Source organism: Platichthys flesus, chromosome 16 (assembly GCF_949316205.1).
Source record: "Platichthys flesus chromosome 16, fPlaFle2.1, whole genome shotgun sequence".
Lineage (NCBI taxonomy): Eukaryota > Metazoa > Chordata > Actinopteri > Pleuronectiformes > Pleuronectidae > Platichthys > Platichthys flesus.
Genome location: NC_084960.1, coordinates 16,315,137 through 16,331,161, shown reverse-complemented (window position 1 = coordinate 16,331,161; position 16,025 = coordinate 16,315,137). Strand labels below are relative to the sequence as shown.

Sequence of the window (16,025 nt, the reverse complement as noted above, 5' to 3'; positions counted from 1 at the left end):
AACGTTTAGCCAACTAGCTAAAAAAGATGACCCTTTTTCAGTGTAATTGGAAATCTAAATATATCAGCAAAAGATGTAAAGAGAAGTACAAGGTCCAGTCACATAGTGAGGAGGAGATCAGGTTTCATGCGTTATGTTTGACTTGCACTCAAAGTCAAAGTCCATTAATCTCTTGAGGAGAGAATAGACGTGAGGACTGATACAGTTGTTCTTGTTTTCATGCACCTTCCCACTTCTTTGGCTGACCAGCTTGGCCGTCTTGTTCCCCTTGGTTGGATTGATACCAACGAAACATCTGAAAACACAAAATCACAAGACAAGAAACTTCATGAAAATCTGCGCTGACAGCTCCTCAGAGGGAGCTGAATCCATCAGGTTGATAATCACTTTTTATTCACAAAAGAACCATATTTATTGTATTTTGCTGCTTCACGGTCCTATACCACTCATTGTATTGGAACTATGTTGTTTGTGAAACACAGCCTGGATACACACTGGAGCCTTTTTACATATAACACCACTGCACAGGCCACTTAGTGGCTCCGGTGTGTAGTAATACTGCCATTCAGTTACAATTTTTTTTTTTTTCCTAAACAAGGATTGGTCTGAGGGCACCATGAAATGGCTAGGAAAATTATTATATATTCAGTTAATATATGTTCTGTTGTGGATTACAAAAAAGTTTTCCCATGTTTGTTGTGGTTTAAAATGTTGTATGGTAGTTTTCCCAGTTTGCTGCCACTGTTGTTGGGCTAGTCATGGGATAGAAGGATAACGTTCATTTGATTGCAGTAATGCTTTGTGGAATCTCAAGGTATAAAAAAACTATTAAAGCAGTTACGTGAATCAGTCAAACTCATATATATATATATATATATAAATAAACCACACACATTAACAGCAATAAAGAAAAGTCAGTTTCATTTTTACGAACAACAATGACTATAAAATATTTACTGCACATAAAGCAAGTAGGATGATCAAGCTCTTATCTCACGTTCTGCAATAAAGGTCCAGCACACAAACAATAAAGAGTTAATATATATTATTTTGTGGATTACTAATCATATTTTGGCATGTTTGTTGTGGTTTAAAATGTTGTTTGGTAGTTGTCCATGTTTGCTGCCACTGTTGTTGGGCTAGTCATGAGATATTCAATTGAAGGACTCTATGCCCAGGGTTATATCCATGCAACAATGTCGGGGCTGGTTGGAAATTCTAACCTTAAAAACAGAAAAAATCCCAACTTTTCCTATCCCTCTGTTTTTATAACGGCATTACAATTATTGAATAACTAAATGAGCTTGTTACTTTTGTCTTACTTCGACAACTGCAGAGTGTAGCAGATGAAGGGCGGTTTATGATCTATGATTATCAAATTAACATGCACAGTGGATCAAAAAATACAGCTTTAAATTCATGAAATGAGCCCTTCTGTTTTAAGTGCTTCATAAACATGAATTTAAGCCATACTTTCGTTTTGCCAAGCGTTGAGAAGTCTTCGGCACTGGATAGGTTGGATGTTGGCAGGGAGGTCCTCTGTTGGGCTGGGTAATACCACCAACACAGCTTCTTAGTGATGGGAAGTTCGGATCATTTTACTGACTCAGTTCTTTGAATCTCATTCACTAAAATGAACGAATCCTTTTTCGAGTCATTCGTTAATTTCAACGGGGGAATTCCTGCACTAAAATAATGTATCATGACAGTATGGATGATTTGAAATGGTCATTTATTATCACACTAGTATTTAATTATCATGGCAAACAATTACGCTGCACTGAACTGTAAGTAAAGTACAAAAAAGTTAAAATAACGAAACCTGTAATTATTACTTTGTACGAATATCATTCACGTCTTACTAATGTAGTCACGCGAAAGTGAACGAGGTAAACAAATCCTTTCTGTTTCCTCTTCTGAGCCTATGCAGGTCACATGGAAAATGATCCAAAGACTTGTACCCGGCAGGTGAACGAATCGTTCACCTCCCGACCGTGTCTTCGGATCAATGATTCGTTCTTCTAGCAACAGAGTCTTCGGATCAATGATTCGTTCATCTGCCGGATACAAGTCTTTGGATCCTTTTTCACGTGACCTGCATCAGCCTATGCAACAGTCCTGATGCGCGGCCACGAGAAAATGAACGAATCTCTCTTTGAGAGGACTCGTTACTCCCGAGTCCTTGTAAGGATTCGTTCAAAACGAACGAATTGTTCACGACCAACACATCACTACAGCTTGTCTGATATCCTCCCCAAGTACTGACATTATATATCTGGGAGGGAGTGGTGAAATATAATCACTGATGTGCCATTCAGCTTGTACACTATTATAGGACAATAATCAAGGAGATCTTCGTGATTAACACACATGTAGTTGAGCCCTCGATTACCTCTGTTAGACTGTGAATACCCAAATCCGTCAGTTCCACAGCCAACTGCCTCCCCACAATAAAGTAGCCAAGATGGACGGCAAATGTCACTATGTTCAAAACACGACTTAGCTACAATTATGGGAAATTACAGTCACTGACTGTTCAATTTAGGCCCAATCCCATTTCACCCAGATAGTGTTAGCATGCTAGCTTTAGCGCGAAGTTACTGAGCTTAACTACTGCTCTCATAAAAAAGCATCCTGGTAGGGTTGCATACTAGCTTTTCAATTTCAAATGTCACAGATTCACTTCAAGTCATTCACTTTGGTATATTGTCAGTTTAATAACTGCAAACAATATCATTGGTTCAATTAAGATCTCAACAGTGTTTTTACAATGACACCCCAACAAAGTTGAAGCCGAAATAAATGTTGTAGATAATTAACATTCGACCTATGGAATACATAGTGGCTAGACACTGCTGTTGCTCCTCCGCTCCCATGCTCTCATGTCAAGGTCCTCTTTCAAACCGCCTCGTGGAGCGCAATCGATATCAACAGTATTTAACTGTAACATGCACCATCTACAGTCAGAATGCAACTTGCCAGTCATTTTACAATGTGTTATTATGGAAAAATGCTGTCAACTACGATTATTATATTTAGCTCATAATGCATTGCGATATACAGATAAACGTCTTATAACTACAGAACAAGAAGTTACTGTATAATTTTGTAATGTATGTAACATGAAGAGTGACAGCAATTCTAGCCTTTCGTGGATGTGCTGTTGGAATGTTTGACACAAGTGGATGAAAATATATGGGGAGGCTGTGGGAGACATCTTCAGACTTGAGTGTGACAGCTGCTCATGTAAAATCTTAGATTATAGACTATAAAGGAAAAGCTGTGATGGCATGACAGTTCCCAAAACTGAAGCCAAAGTGTACTTTGAGCCCTTGGTGGCTCAAAGTACATTTTAAATACATACTGTCTCAAAGAGAGTTTCTTTGATCTAAGGTAAATCATTCCACACTGATGTTTGTTCAAGGGTTCATGTTTCTGATAAGATTGGTTTTATCATTTGTTGGTAGATATAAAAATGGGCTGTGACATCCGACAAACAACTTGTCCCTCCTTCCTCCCACTATCAAATAATGAAGCCAAACTTGTGGATGTAAATGCTGCTGTCTTGCCCATTTGGAGCCAGGGTCTGCACAGTAGTAATCGTGGGATGGAACCACAGTTATGAGGTCCATGTCCCATCCACTAAAATGAAGGAAGCAGGGTTTACGGCCTGTACTGCTCCTGGCCACCAGGTGGCGATCAAGACTAACTTTTGGGAAGTTGCGTGGAGCAGTAACGTAATAAGGGATGTCTAATTTACACCTGCTATTTTTGTGAATTGCTGCAGGTCAAACACTTCAACTTTTGAAAGTTGTTTGCTTCTGAAAATCATTCTATTGTGCCAAGATCAGTGTTTGTCAGTAAAAGCAGCTGAATCATGTACAACTGAGATGCACTTATGAGACTTAGGAAACAGAAAGTTGAATTTACATAGAGTAATTGAAGGCAACAGAATAGCCTGTTATGGGAATCAAGGTTTAGCTGCTTACAGGCACCTCGAAGAGAAACACAAGTGAAGAGTGAAGAAGGCGTCTAGAATATTCAAAGACATGCAGATTTATGTTAAATATAAAGTGTGGTGTGGGAGGTCAAGTTTCTGGACGCTTGTAATTCGGCACAAACCACCACCGCATTAACTTATGTTCTAAACTAAAATAGATTATGACAGCAAAGTTTACAAGCAGGCAGAGGAGATAGAAGCCAAGAGTAAATACTCTGCACCTCACAGAGGGCAAATCAGGACCATCAATACGTCAACTCTTCCGTCCTCCTTGTATGCACACATGCGAGCAAAACATGTACAGTATGTTTAAGAAAGACGGACGGGGTTAGGAGGCTGACATTTTGGGGCAAGGAAGGTTGCAGGGGGCACTCGGACTGCTCTTTGAGAGAAGAGAGGGTTGAAGATTGAATTTCGGCCCAACAGCATTCCCCAGGAGCGTGGCAGAGAGAGCGAGCACAAGAGAGCAAGGGAAGAAAGTGAGTGACCTACAAACAAGCCTAACTATGTTAACACCACCAGATTAACACTGCAGCAGCTCCCGGAGGAGCCCCTGCTGCTTCCCCTCGCAAACGTGACCCATGACGGTGGGACAATATGGAGGAGGAGGGCAACGAGCCGGAGGAGGAGTCGTGGTTTGTACATCATAATGAGATGACTGCTAAACTGTCAGAAAGAGGGAAGAGGTGGAGGTACAGCAGGAGAGCCATGGTCACTCTGTGGAGCTGTGATTAGCTGGGATCATCAGCTCTGACCCGGCGGACAGGGGAGAGTGTGCTTTCTTTTCTGTGCCCTGGACATGGTGACTAACAGGTGAATGAGCATGAAGCATGAGACTGCATTTAAGGACCTCTTAACTTTTTGTGTCCGGCTATGTGTCATATTGTTCTTTTTCATTCTATTCTTACCTCTATTCATTGACCACTCGAGCTGCTGTAATACCACAATTCTGATAAATGAAGGATATCTTATCTTGATATTACCGTCAAATCGATGTTGGAGAAAGGTAAAGCTAAAATCCAGAGAAATTTTCTGAAAACTCTGCAAGGTCAGTTTTTCCTTTATTTATATTCATTTCTACATAATGTATATATAATATGAATAACTTTCCTCCTGTAGAAAATCACAAGGATGAATTCACAGAGAAAAGAGGAGTGATGAGATTATATTTGACAGTTTGTCATTTGTAGCCGTATACCACAGTCCTGTAATAAATCCTCAGTCATAATAGTAATAGAGTTTGACGTGCTGATTCAATAGTTTGATAATTTTGCAGGATGTAAATTGTGATGGCGATGTGCTGTGACACACAGAGCGGTTTGTGTTGTTTTGGAAATCCTCTTTAAGATAGATCAATTAATAGGGTGGAAAATAATAGAAGCACCAGAGTTGAATAAAGACACATGAGAAAAACAGTTCCAGATAAAAATGTACATTTCAACCATCATGGAGGTAGAACGTATTGAAGGACTGTCTATGTTGCATTGTTTATATCTATGTGTCCCTATGAATACACTTAAGATGTTAGGATGCCCAGTATTTGCAACGCACGCCAAGCAGCTGAGGCTGACATTTACTACACACGCTAGAGGTGGTTGACCAATCACAACAGAGTTGGTCAGCTGGCGTCACAATATCGATCAACCTGAATATAAGCATATGCAAGAATATGTCTCCTTTAAACAGCAGATAGACAATTTAGGACATTTTAATGCAAAATCTTAAAAGAAATTGAGAACCCTTTTAAGAGTTTTGAATATGATTCTGTCTTTCGTGTTTATTTTCAGTCTCTTTCATCTCAATCATCTCACAACATGTATCTTCATTTTCCACAGAGCAAAGGGAGAGGAAAACTAAGACGAGATACACAAAGAGATCAAATTAGGACAACTTTTAGATGGATAATCCAGACAGCGAAGGAGGAACAGAGGGAGGAGGAGACACAGAGAAACTGCAAGCAAAGGAGGTTGGAGACGAAGACAAGCGAATCAAAGACAAGCATAACAAGAGGGAGCAGGAGAGCAGTGAGAGCCAGCCGAGCCGCCGCTGTCAGTGGAGGAGCGGCTGGGCTCTGACCGAACGCCTGGCCATCAATGTGTCAGGGATGCGTTACGAGACCCAGCTCCGCACCCTGGCCCAGTTCCCCGACTCCCTGCTGGGTGACCCCCAACGTCGACTACGCTACTTCAACCCCCTGAGCAATGAGCTCTTCCTGGACAGGAGCCGCGTCTGCTTCGATGCCATCCTGTACTTCTACCAGTCAGGCGGGAGGCTGCGGAGGCCTGCCAACGTCCCCCTGGACGTGTTCATGGAGGAGCTGCGCTTCTACGAGCTCGGCGAGGAGATCATCGACCGCTTCAGGGAGGACGAAGGCTTCCCCAAGGAGGAGGAGAGGCCGTTACCCACCAATGACATGCAGCGGTGCCTCTGGATGCTGTTTGAGTATCCGGAGTCCTCGAGTGGAGCTCGCATCATCGCCATCATCAGTGTCATGGTGATTGTCATCTCCATTCTCATCTTCTGCCTGGAGACGCTGCCCGAGTTCAGGAATGAGAAGGAGCAGAGGGAGGTGAGGATAGGTTACACAGTGATAACACAAACAGAGGACTCATTAGGCTGCAGACGGTTGTTACATCACAGAGAAGTAACGTAAGAGAGTCAGCAAAACAGATGAGTTCAGGAACAGGAATGGCAGGGTGCAAAGAGAACAGAGGTTAACACCACAAGGAAGTGATGAGGTGAAGATGGAGGGACAACAGGTGCTGACAGATGTCACCTTCCAGAACATAAACCAGCTCTTACAGCCCCGGGTGAAAATGTCGATCTCCCCATCAACACTGAGAGAAAATGGCAACACAAACAAAAAGCCAGAATCAAACGCAGGGGTGCAGAGAGAAGCAAAGGCAACAGATAAAGAAGAAAGGAGAAGAGAAGAGTAGGCGAGGGCGCAGTTTCCCAGAGATTATTTTGGACTTGTAGTTAAATCTGATCCGACTCAGGGGAAGGAATGAAGGAGATGAGGAGAGGCCGACAGAGCAGCTTGAATGGAGGCTGAGTGTTTGGGATAGGATACACCGAGGAGACGCTGTGAGAGCCAACATGTGCATTTAGATGAAGTGGATACTTCAAAAGTACTGAGAAGAGAGAGAGAGATACACAGAGAGAGAGGGGGAATAGAGGGTGTAAAAGGTGGAGAGTAAGTGTGAAGGCAACGAAAGCAGATGAGCTTGTCTCACGTTACCCCTTGGAAATCTGAAGGTCTATATATAGAGGAACGACAACCCTGCGAGCACAAAACACATAAACAAATGTTTTAATGTATTAATAAACACTGTGACTCATCGGCTTCATGCTGAAAAGGGCCTGGAGACAGAGCAAGAAGATTAACGTTTCTGAAGACCGCCACCAAATTAAATTAGCCCCACACGTTCTCTGGTAGCCGAGAGACTGATGGATTCTGGAGGTTCAAACTGATGCACAGCAGAGGTTGCTTGATTTACCTTCGCCAACAGCACCAGCGACAGCGTTACTCCCATAGATATATACATGCGCTCACATGATCACTACACAAACAAACACAAACCAAAACACACAGCCGTCTCCATGCTATCACTCACTAAAAAGATGGTGAAGCATGCACTGCACATGCCATTGACTGTAAATAAAGATGGGCGACACTTCTCCTCTTCCTACTGCCATGCAGGAATAAAGCCAAAATATCCTGGATACAAACATAGCCAGGACGTTTCACCCTGTTTTGATGGCATCAAATAACTAATTAAATCATCTTTGATATGTCTTTTTGGTTTTGGTTTTGGAATATTGGGATATTTAAAACTTCTTAGTAGTTGTGTCTGTTTTGATTTATTTACCAACAAATAGAGGTTAATGGAATGTTTGATGCTCACAAATTATTAGAAAATACGACACAGAAAAAGATCAGTCTGGATAAGTTTCCATGAGAAGTACTTTTTAAAGTTTTCACTTTTTAGATATTAAGGCAGCAGGGATAGAAAGAGATAAACAAACAACAAGGCTCTTGGCTGGAATGGAACCAGGTGTGATAAGCACTCCATTAGAACATGTTCAATTGTATAGCATATAATATTACAAATTTTTTTGACGTTTCTATTATCCCGAGGCAACTGTGATGGTGGATTTTTCTGCATAAAACTAAACATTAGGAGAAGCTGATATGAGTCAATGAGTGTTCATGCTTCTGTTAAGTTTGTTTTTACTTAGTTATTTGATGTCTGTAAACATTCTGTAATGTCATGACAGCTGACATTGACAGCTGATACTGATCTGCGATTGGTCAAGCGCTTGTGTTGATGGGACCAGGATACCAAAGCTCCACTCTACTATCATTATTCTGCAGCCACAGGCTCCAAATGACGTCCTCTGGGCAAGATGGCAGCGTTTGTTTGGCTTTGTTTCGGAATAGTGGGAGAAGCTTCATTCATCTTTATTTACAGTCTATTGAGAAAACACTGGGGAACAAAGGGGAATGTCACAGCTGTTTAAACGTTGACAAAAAAAGGTAAACTATCAATTTACTCTCCTGGGTAAACTCGGCCACGCAAAACTCTTTTGACAGCAATAGCAGAAACCTTTCCTGATATAATTGCAGAAAAGAAAGAAAACATGTATATATATAAAGACATAGAGCCGGGGACAATATGTGCTGCAGTACCCTCACACTCTGAGATCACTGCTTCCCAGTCATGTCAAACCTGACCCTATGTAGTTCCAAGAAAACAACAAGCAGTGCGGTCCAATGACGTGTCAAATGCCGTGGTCCTGCCAGTGTCTGGGTGAAACGTATCCTGGACCCGATTTATATAAAAGTCTGTAAGGAAAAATAAAGCCGGGGCAGTGAAAACGGAGAGGAGAGAAAAGTTAGCACAGTATCACAGACCTCACAGGCTCGATCAGATCCTGATGACAGATGTCATACCCCGAATGTGCTGAGGACAAACTCTCATAATAATTGCTTCATCTCACTTCTCCTCTGCCCCTCCTGTTTACTCCGTCCTTATTTTCTCTCTGTTTATTCTCGTCTCCATGGAGCTATTTGCTCTTGCCTTACCTTTCCCCCTTAATGCTCATATTTCTCTTTTCGTCCCACGTTTTAAAAACAACAATGACAGAATATGAATGGTTTCTGTTTGGCTGCTAATGCTTTGATTTTTTCCCCATCTTTGAGTGCAAACTGTAACCACTTTTCCTTCATCCCATCCTTCATAGCAATTCACCCTCGTACCTCACCCCACCATAGAGAACGAAACCATCTTGGTCCCACCTGTCTTCGATCCCTTCCAAGACCCTTTCTTCATCGTGGAGACGATTTGCATCATCTGGTTCTCATTCGAACTCACTGTGCGCTTAATCTGCGCTCCGAGCAAGATGACCTTCTTCAAAGACGTCATGAACACCATCGACTTCTTCGCCATCATTCCTTATTTCGTCACCATTGGCACCGAGCTGGCCAAGGACAAAGGCGCGCAGCCCTCCGTGTCTCTGGCCCTCATCCGGGTCATCAGGCTGGTCAGGGTCTTCAGGATCTTCAAGCTCTCTCGTCACTCGAAGGGCCTCCAGATCCTGGGTCAGACACTGAAGGCCAGCCTCAGGGAGCTCGCCCTGCTCATCTTCTTCCTCTTCATAGGCGTCATCATCTTTTCCAGCGCTGTCTACTTTGCTGAGGTGGACAGGCCTGACACGGCGTTCACCAGCATCCCTGAGGCTTTCTGGTGGGCGGTGGTGTCCATGACAACAGTTGGCTACGGGGACATGTTCCCGGAGACGGTTGGGGGAAAGCTGGTGGGTTCCATGTGCGCCATTGCCGGCGTGCTTACCATCTCGTTGCCAGTGCCCGTCATCGTGTCCAACTTCAGCTACTTTTACCACAGAGAGACAGAGTGTGAGGTAACCTCACAGTACCATCATGTGTCCACATTGCTGTGGGAAAAGGACAAAGAGGACGATGATGAGGAGGGAGATGAGGGCGGATTGGATGAGGAGCCTGAATTCACAGGAGATGACGCACCTCTGTATGGGCCGGGCACTAGGGGCATCTGCCATCCGCTCAATGGGACTCTTGTGACAGGTCTTTGGGCTGGACAAGCGACTGGCGATCAGAGAGGAATAAACTTCTATCTTCATGAACCTCTGGTCACTCAGGTCTGACACAGAGCAGACGGACTGACTGACTTTTCAGTCATTCAAAGATGGAACTTCCATAAAGACTTGTTCTGACACAATCTCCAGTTTCTGCCTCTCATGTGATCATGGTTTGTATAGTTGATACTTTTGCATGATTATATTACAACTCAACTCTTTTGTAATTCGGTTCTAGTTAAATGAAAACCTTGATTTAAAGCCAAGTAAATATTCAGCCATTATACATTTATCATTGGAAACAATATTCTATAGATATATGTTTTTATGCTTGCTTGTTGAGAAACTCAATAATCTTCTATGGTAAGTACCCCTGCTATGCATTGATAGAAAACAACATTTATTGTTATTTTAATTATTTATTTAATAAATGTTTTAAGTCAGAGAGCGTGATGTCAAATTGTTCTTGACTATAATGTAGCTGGAGTAGACTCGTATGAGGAAGAAGACATAATGGCAGACTTCTTCAGATTTCAGTTCCATTGGTTTCTTCTTCCCCATCTCTGTAAAAGTGATGTCTGCTCTGACACGGATAACAAAACAATATCTGAGTTTATGTTTGCAGATATAAAAACGTTTACTTTCCAGAATAAACACTGATGAAAAGGTGTGCATTTATGTTTACATTTGACATGAATAACTTGTATTTTCTTCATTATGCTCATTTTGCTATTTGCAATAAAGTTTGTGGTTAAACTGTAAACCATCAAGTCTCAATTACATTTCCTTGACTTCAGGGTTTAATAATGATTTTTCTTTTTGTATAAATTGGCAAATCCATATCAGTGCTGCTCTACAAGCACAACTGCTGATCCTAACATAATCTAGATACAGATATTCAAGAGACACATGCTGAAAATCTCTTCACTAAAAATCTCTCTGGTTATATTATCCACACATGTAAATCACAGTGCCATTAGCTCATATAGGATTTAAGGATACATGGGGTGTAGCAGGTGTTGATGCCCGGTGCTTGTTGAAGTTATGGCAGAAATGCGGTGTTGTAATTTTGCGCGGACAAATTACAACAAAGAGATCATGGGCTGGTCGTGGCGCAGACAGATTTCTTGTCATTGGTCCATAGCCAGTTTGTATGTTAAACAGTGTTACAGATACAGCCCGGAGATGTTTGTGTGTGTGTGTGTGTGTGTGTGTGGAGAAAGCTGATCTCAAGTCAGTATAGCTGTAGGGCCCCCCGGGTGACATTTCTGTCCCAGTGGCAAAACTGAAAATGATGATGCTCAACTAATCATCGCTGTAAACTACAACTCCTGACAGGAGATGTCGTGTGAGGAAACAGCTGAGGGCTGGAGCTGAACCACAAGGCAAACCTTTCCCTTTCATTCCAACCCTCCTCTTTGGTCATGAGCTTTGTGTAGAGACAGAAAGAAGTAGAAGGTATCTCAGCGGAGCGCATTCCTCCACACAACAGTCCCTTTAGGAAACCAGATTTAAATCCAAAAGAACCAGATTGTTATTTGAAACTGAACAGAACTAGACACCCTCATGAATATCAGACCTCTAATGAATTATTCTCTGATCTGTTCCCTGATTTGGAATTTTTTTCTCACCTAAATCCTTTTTGTTTTGTTTTGTTTTAATCTATTCAGTCATTTTTGCATAGTCCTGATCACAGATGAGTGAAAACCACCTCCTTGGCAGAGGTCATTAGATTGCAAATACTAACGGCATAAATGAGTATCCACCATAGAGGTCAGTTGGACTCAACCTTACACATGGAGCAAGGACGTCAGACATGTAGAGGGAGACTGTTCAAGAGCTTATTTTTGCATCGAAAGAACCAAGTGAGTTGGTTAAGGCATCTTATGGAGGCGTCTCCTGGGGGCCATTGCAGGTTTTCACGGGCACGCCCCAACTGGTAGGAGGCCTCTGGGTAAACCTGAAGCATCCTGGAGAGATTATAAATCTCATCTGGCCTGGTAACGCCTCCCGAAGGAGAAACTACCACTGCAACCTGGCCCCGGATAACATGTTAAAGTAATACTCAAAGTTTTTGAATGCATAAATCAATCACCGTCTGTAACAGTGTAACATTGCTGTAATAAAATGTTTTAGATTCTGCCTTACTGCAGTTTGAACGCACAGTAGTGTTCTGAAATAAAATTGCACTTATATGCTTCACAATCAGTGACACAATCATTGGCTGTTAGGCTGCCAGCAGGCTGTCCATGCAGATGTACAGTGCTGCCTTTGCAACGACCCTTCACTTTAATTTTAAAACATTTGTATTAGCTATAATGATGTCAAGCTCCATTGTGCCCTCCTTCTCCCTCACAACCTCTTCCTTTTCAAACATATACAGCGTGGTCTTAAAGCTGTGCTAAAGGAGTTCATGGATAAATAAGATTGAGCTAAAGGATACAAATTCAAATTGAAAACATTAGGCTATAAAGTTGATCATGTGTTGTTTCTAGGGAGAGCTCCCTTGAAAACCAGAGCCTCGTTTCAAAAACTGTAATCATTTACAGTAAATATCATAGTGTGTATATAAAAATTGACATAGGCTCAAGGTCCGTAAAGTGAATTGTAAAGGCCGGAAAAAGCCTGTATTCTTTCCAACTAACAGCAGAAACAAAACTGTTAATGAGATATCTAATTGTAGCTTGATTTATATTGTCAGTAAACCATTTCCTAAGGAGTTCATGTTGTCAATCTCTACTTTCGAGTCTTGTTCAATACAGCACAAATTGGATTTTGTAAATTATGTTTCCATTCAGAGTCAAAGAAACAATTAAGCACTGGATGCCATAGAACAGATCAACAATGAAATGATTCTCACTCTTTTAATATTGCCAAATAGGATAGTTTTTGTCATTTTTGTTAATTTCCCAAGAAACAACTAGGCATACATGGGTGTGTGCAATTTTGTATGTTGATTTGTTTCAAGACGACTGTTAGGCCTTGGTGGAGGTATGCAGTCTACTGACAGCCATTCTAGTTAAAGATCTCAAATCTTGTATTCACCTAAGTATCGAGACCTTTAATTAAGTACTATGTTAAAGCCTCTCTAGCAGCAGTTACAGCCATGAGGCTTCTTAGACAAGCCTCTACGAGCTGTGAACACCTGGATTCGGGCGGTTTAACCCACTCTTCCTGGCAAATCCTCTCAAGCATCATCAGATTGGATGGAAAGTGTCCGTGACCAGCTATTTTCAGGTCTCTCCACAGATGTGCTGTAGGGTTTAAGTCTGGGCTTTAGGTTGGCCGCTAATGACAGTGAGAAGCTACCTCGGCGTCGTCTGGGGTGTCTGCTTCAGGTGCTGAAAGACGACCCTTCGCTCCAGTCACAGCTCATGTGCACTTTGGAGCAGGTTTTCCTCCGTGCTTGACTGCATTCATCCTTTCTCCAACTCTGAACCGTCTTCATGTCACTGCCAATAAGAAGCCCCTACGATGACATCATGCTGCCACCACCATGCTTCATATCTTGTTTAATCAAAACTTGTGACAGGTTCTCTCGTGCCCGCAGAGACCTTCTGAAGCTCTCTCCAGCTGCTGAGTTTGACCAGACAAAACCTCTAGGAGGAGCTGTTGTTTCCAAAATTCTTCCATTTCAAAATGAGGGAGGCCGCTGTTTCTCTTTGTGAACACTGAGCTTTAAGAATGTTTCATACCTTCGCACTGATCAGTGCTTCGACATGTGTTTTGGTTTTTGTATTGAATTGTAGTGAATTATTGGTCTTATAATCCTAGAGGTTTATTGAAGTAAACTATGTCTGATCAACAGACCATTGCCTGTCTATAAAGATGGATGACATGACAGCTCCAAAAAATGAGCCAAAGCGTAGAGGTCAACCCCTGGGGACTGGTCACAGTTTTTGGTCATAAACCCCCCCTTTCAAAGATGATCAAACTCATTTGTTCACGTTTCTGATAACTTCAATATCAATATATCAATATTTCAAACACACAAATATTGAAAAATTCATAATTTTATATATAACGTATTAATCGTGACAGAATCAGGCAACAGAACACTTGGTCAACAAGATATGTGAGCACCAGTATATTTGCTACTGTACTGGTAACTCGACGCTAAACAGATTAGAACATCTGGACTCTCAAATAACATGTGGACCTATGTGCTAACAGATCGTCCCTTTCCCATAATATGGGATAACAATAAATAATAATGATAAGTACTGCATTGCATTTAAACATATATATGTTGTCAAAACTATGAGGAGAAGAGAACATACATCTAATGGCTACGGATTAATGACCATACTAGTACCACTATTAATAATAATTATTTTATTGATAGAGCTATATCAAGATATCAAAGGCCCTTAACAAAACAAGAGGAGAAGACTCTAAGATGATAATAAGACATGTAACAGACTCTACAGAGTAGAGTGACTTTTTTGAGGTTGATTTGTAACAAATAAATAACAAATGAATACCTGTAACAACTGGAGTCCAATTAATCTGTCTTGAATTTAAGATGAAAGAAGCCATTATGAAACATTTTTCAAGCCTGACATGGCCAAATGTTTGATTTAAAGTAAGCTTCAGATAGTTTTGTCATCTCACTTCTTTGTTTTGACTGGGTTGATATGGTTTGACCTGCGACAAACATGGTTGTATGTATGTCTCCCTTTATTGAATAAAGATCATATTGTATCCCTCATGACATAGATTTGTGAATTCCTTCCTCATGATTGTGTGCAGTTACTCTGGGAGTTTGTGAGGATCGTTACTGAAACTGAAACAACGTTTTAGAAGCATTAAAAGGCATCTACACTTTATCTTGAGAAGGTGATGTATTCTGGATACCGTACCACTTGAGTTTCTTCCAGGATTTATAGACCTATAAGCTTTAAACACCCACATGAGAAGAGCGAGTACCGAGCCATTTAATGAGTGGTGTGATGAGTGATCCTGCCTCTAGATGTCACACTGTGTTCTCAAACTGCACCACAGCTCAAACCAGGACATTTGTCTTCCTGCTGCTGCCTGAGGATTAGATTTACAGGAATATGAAAGAAGAGACTCCAGAGTTTCCCAACGCAGCATCGTCTCGTCTTGAAACAATCATGGTAATTTATTCCAGATCCAGATGACTTGAGTTATGCTATTTTCATTCTGTGCTCTTCTAAAAAAGTCACGTTCTAGGTTCTTGGGAAGGCATGAAAAAACAAACCAATATTTGTCATGGATTACTCAATGGGTTACACATGACCACAGGAATTAACTGAATTACTACAGATTTACAACAGTATAACATTTCAGAGCTTCTGCTGGACTGTATCATGTGTGAAACATTAAAAAAAGTTTAGTTTTTGAAATTTCTTTTAATATGATAAAGTTTATTACTAAATTAAACATAATACAATTAAACATGAAGCAGTTAGATATTAATTGATTTAAGTTTTCAAGAGAAAATTAATATGCATCTGTTTTTATACTATTGGTATAATTTCAAATGGAATAATTCATGGCGCTTCATGGAAAAGAATTTCATTTAAAATAAATCAGAGAAGTTAATGATACTAATATTTATGTGCAATCTGGTGCAGATCCAAATAAAATCCTTTTATCTATTGAATTTAAATGTGGTTTCATAAGGACTCAAAGACTGTTGGCCGTTGATGTATGCACTCTACTGAGTAACAGTCTATTTAAAAATCAGTTTCACCTGTTTCCAGTTTGAGAAGTATATCATGATAACATTTTTCTTGACCTAAGAGTTTCTGCATATTTTCTGAGGTCCAGTAAATAAACCCACATTGAGTTTTAATGACATTTCAGGGAATATAAGAAAGTCAGATTGATAGCTTAATAAATTAATTACAGATCTGCATCAACAACCACTAAAAGCTCCAGA

General features: G+C 41.0%; 1 protein-coding gene across 1 annotated transcript; it reads left to right on the top strand.

Annotated features, from left to right (window-relative positions):
• The first annotated feature begins 4,314 nt into the window (after positions 1-4,314).
• On the top strand, positions 4,315-10,867 carry kcna7 (potassium voltage-gated channel, shaker-related subfamily, member 7). Its single transcript, XM_062407160.1, has 3 exons — positions 4,315-4,813; positions 5,836-6,569; positions 9,248-10,867. Exons 2-3 carry the CDS (start codon positions 5,898-5,900, stop codon positions 10,184-10,186), a joined length of 1,611 nt encoding a protein of 536 aa, XP_062263144.1. The 5' UTR covers positions 4,315-4,813; positions 5,836-5,897; the 3' UTR covers positions 10,187-10,867.
• Positions 10,868-16,025: the final 5,158 nt, after the last annotated feature.

What these genes read in the sequence shown, in the direction of transcription:
- kcna7 (XM_062407160.1), top strand. Translation starts at nt 5,898, where the DNA reads ATGGATAATCCAGACAGCGAAGGAGGAACAGAGGGAGGAGGAGACACA. An exon ending in ATGAGAAGGAGCAGAGGGAG is followed by an intron (nt 6,570 to 9,247) that starts GTGAGGATAGGT and finishes CATCCTTCATAG; the next exon opens with CAATTCACCCTCGTACCTCA.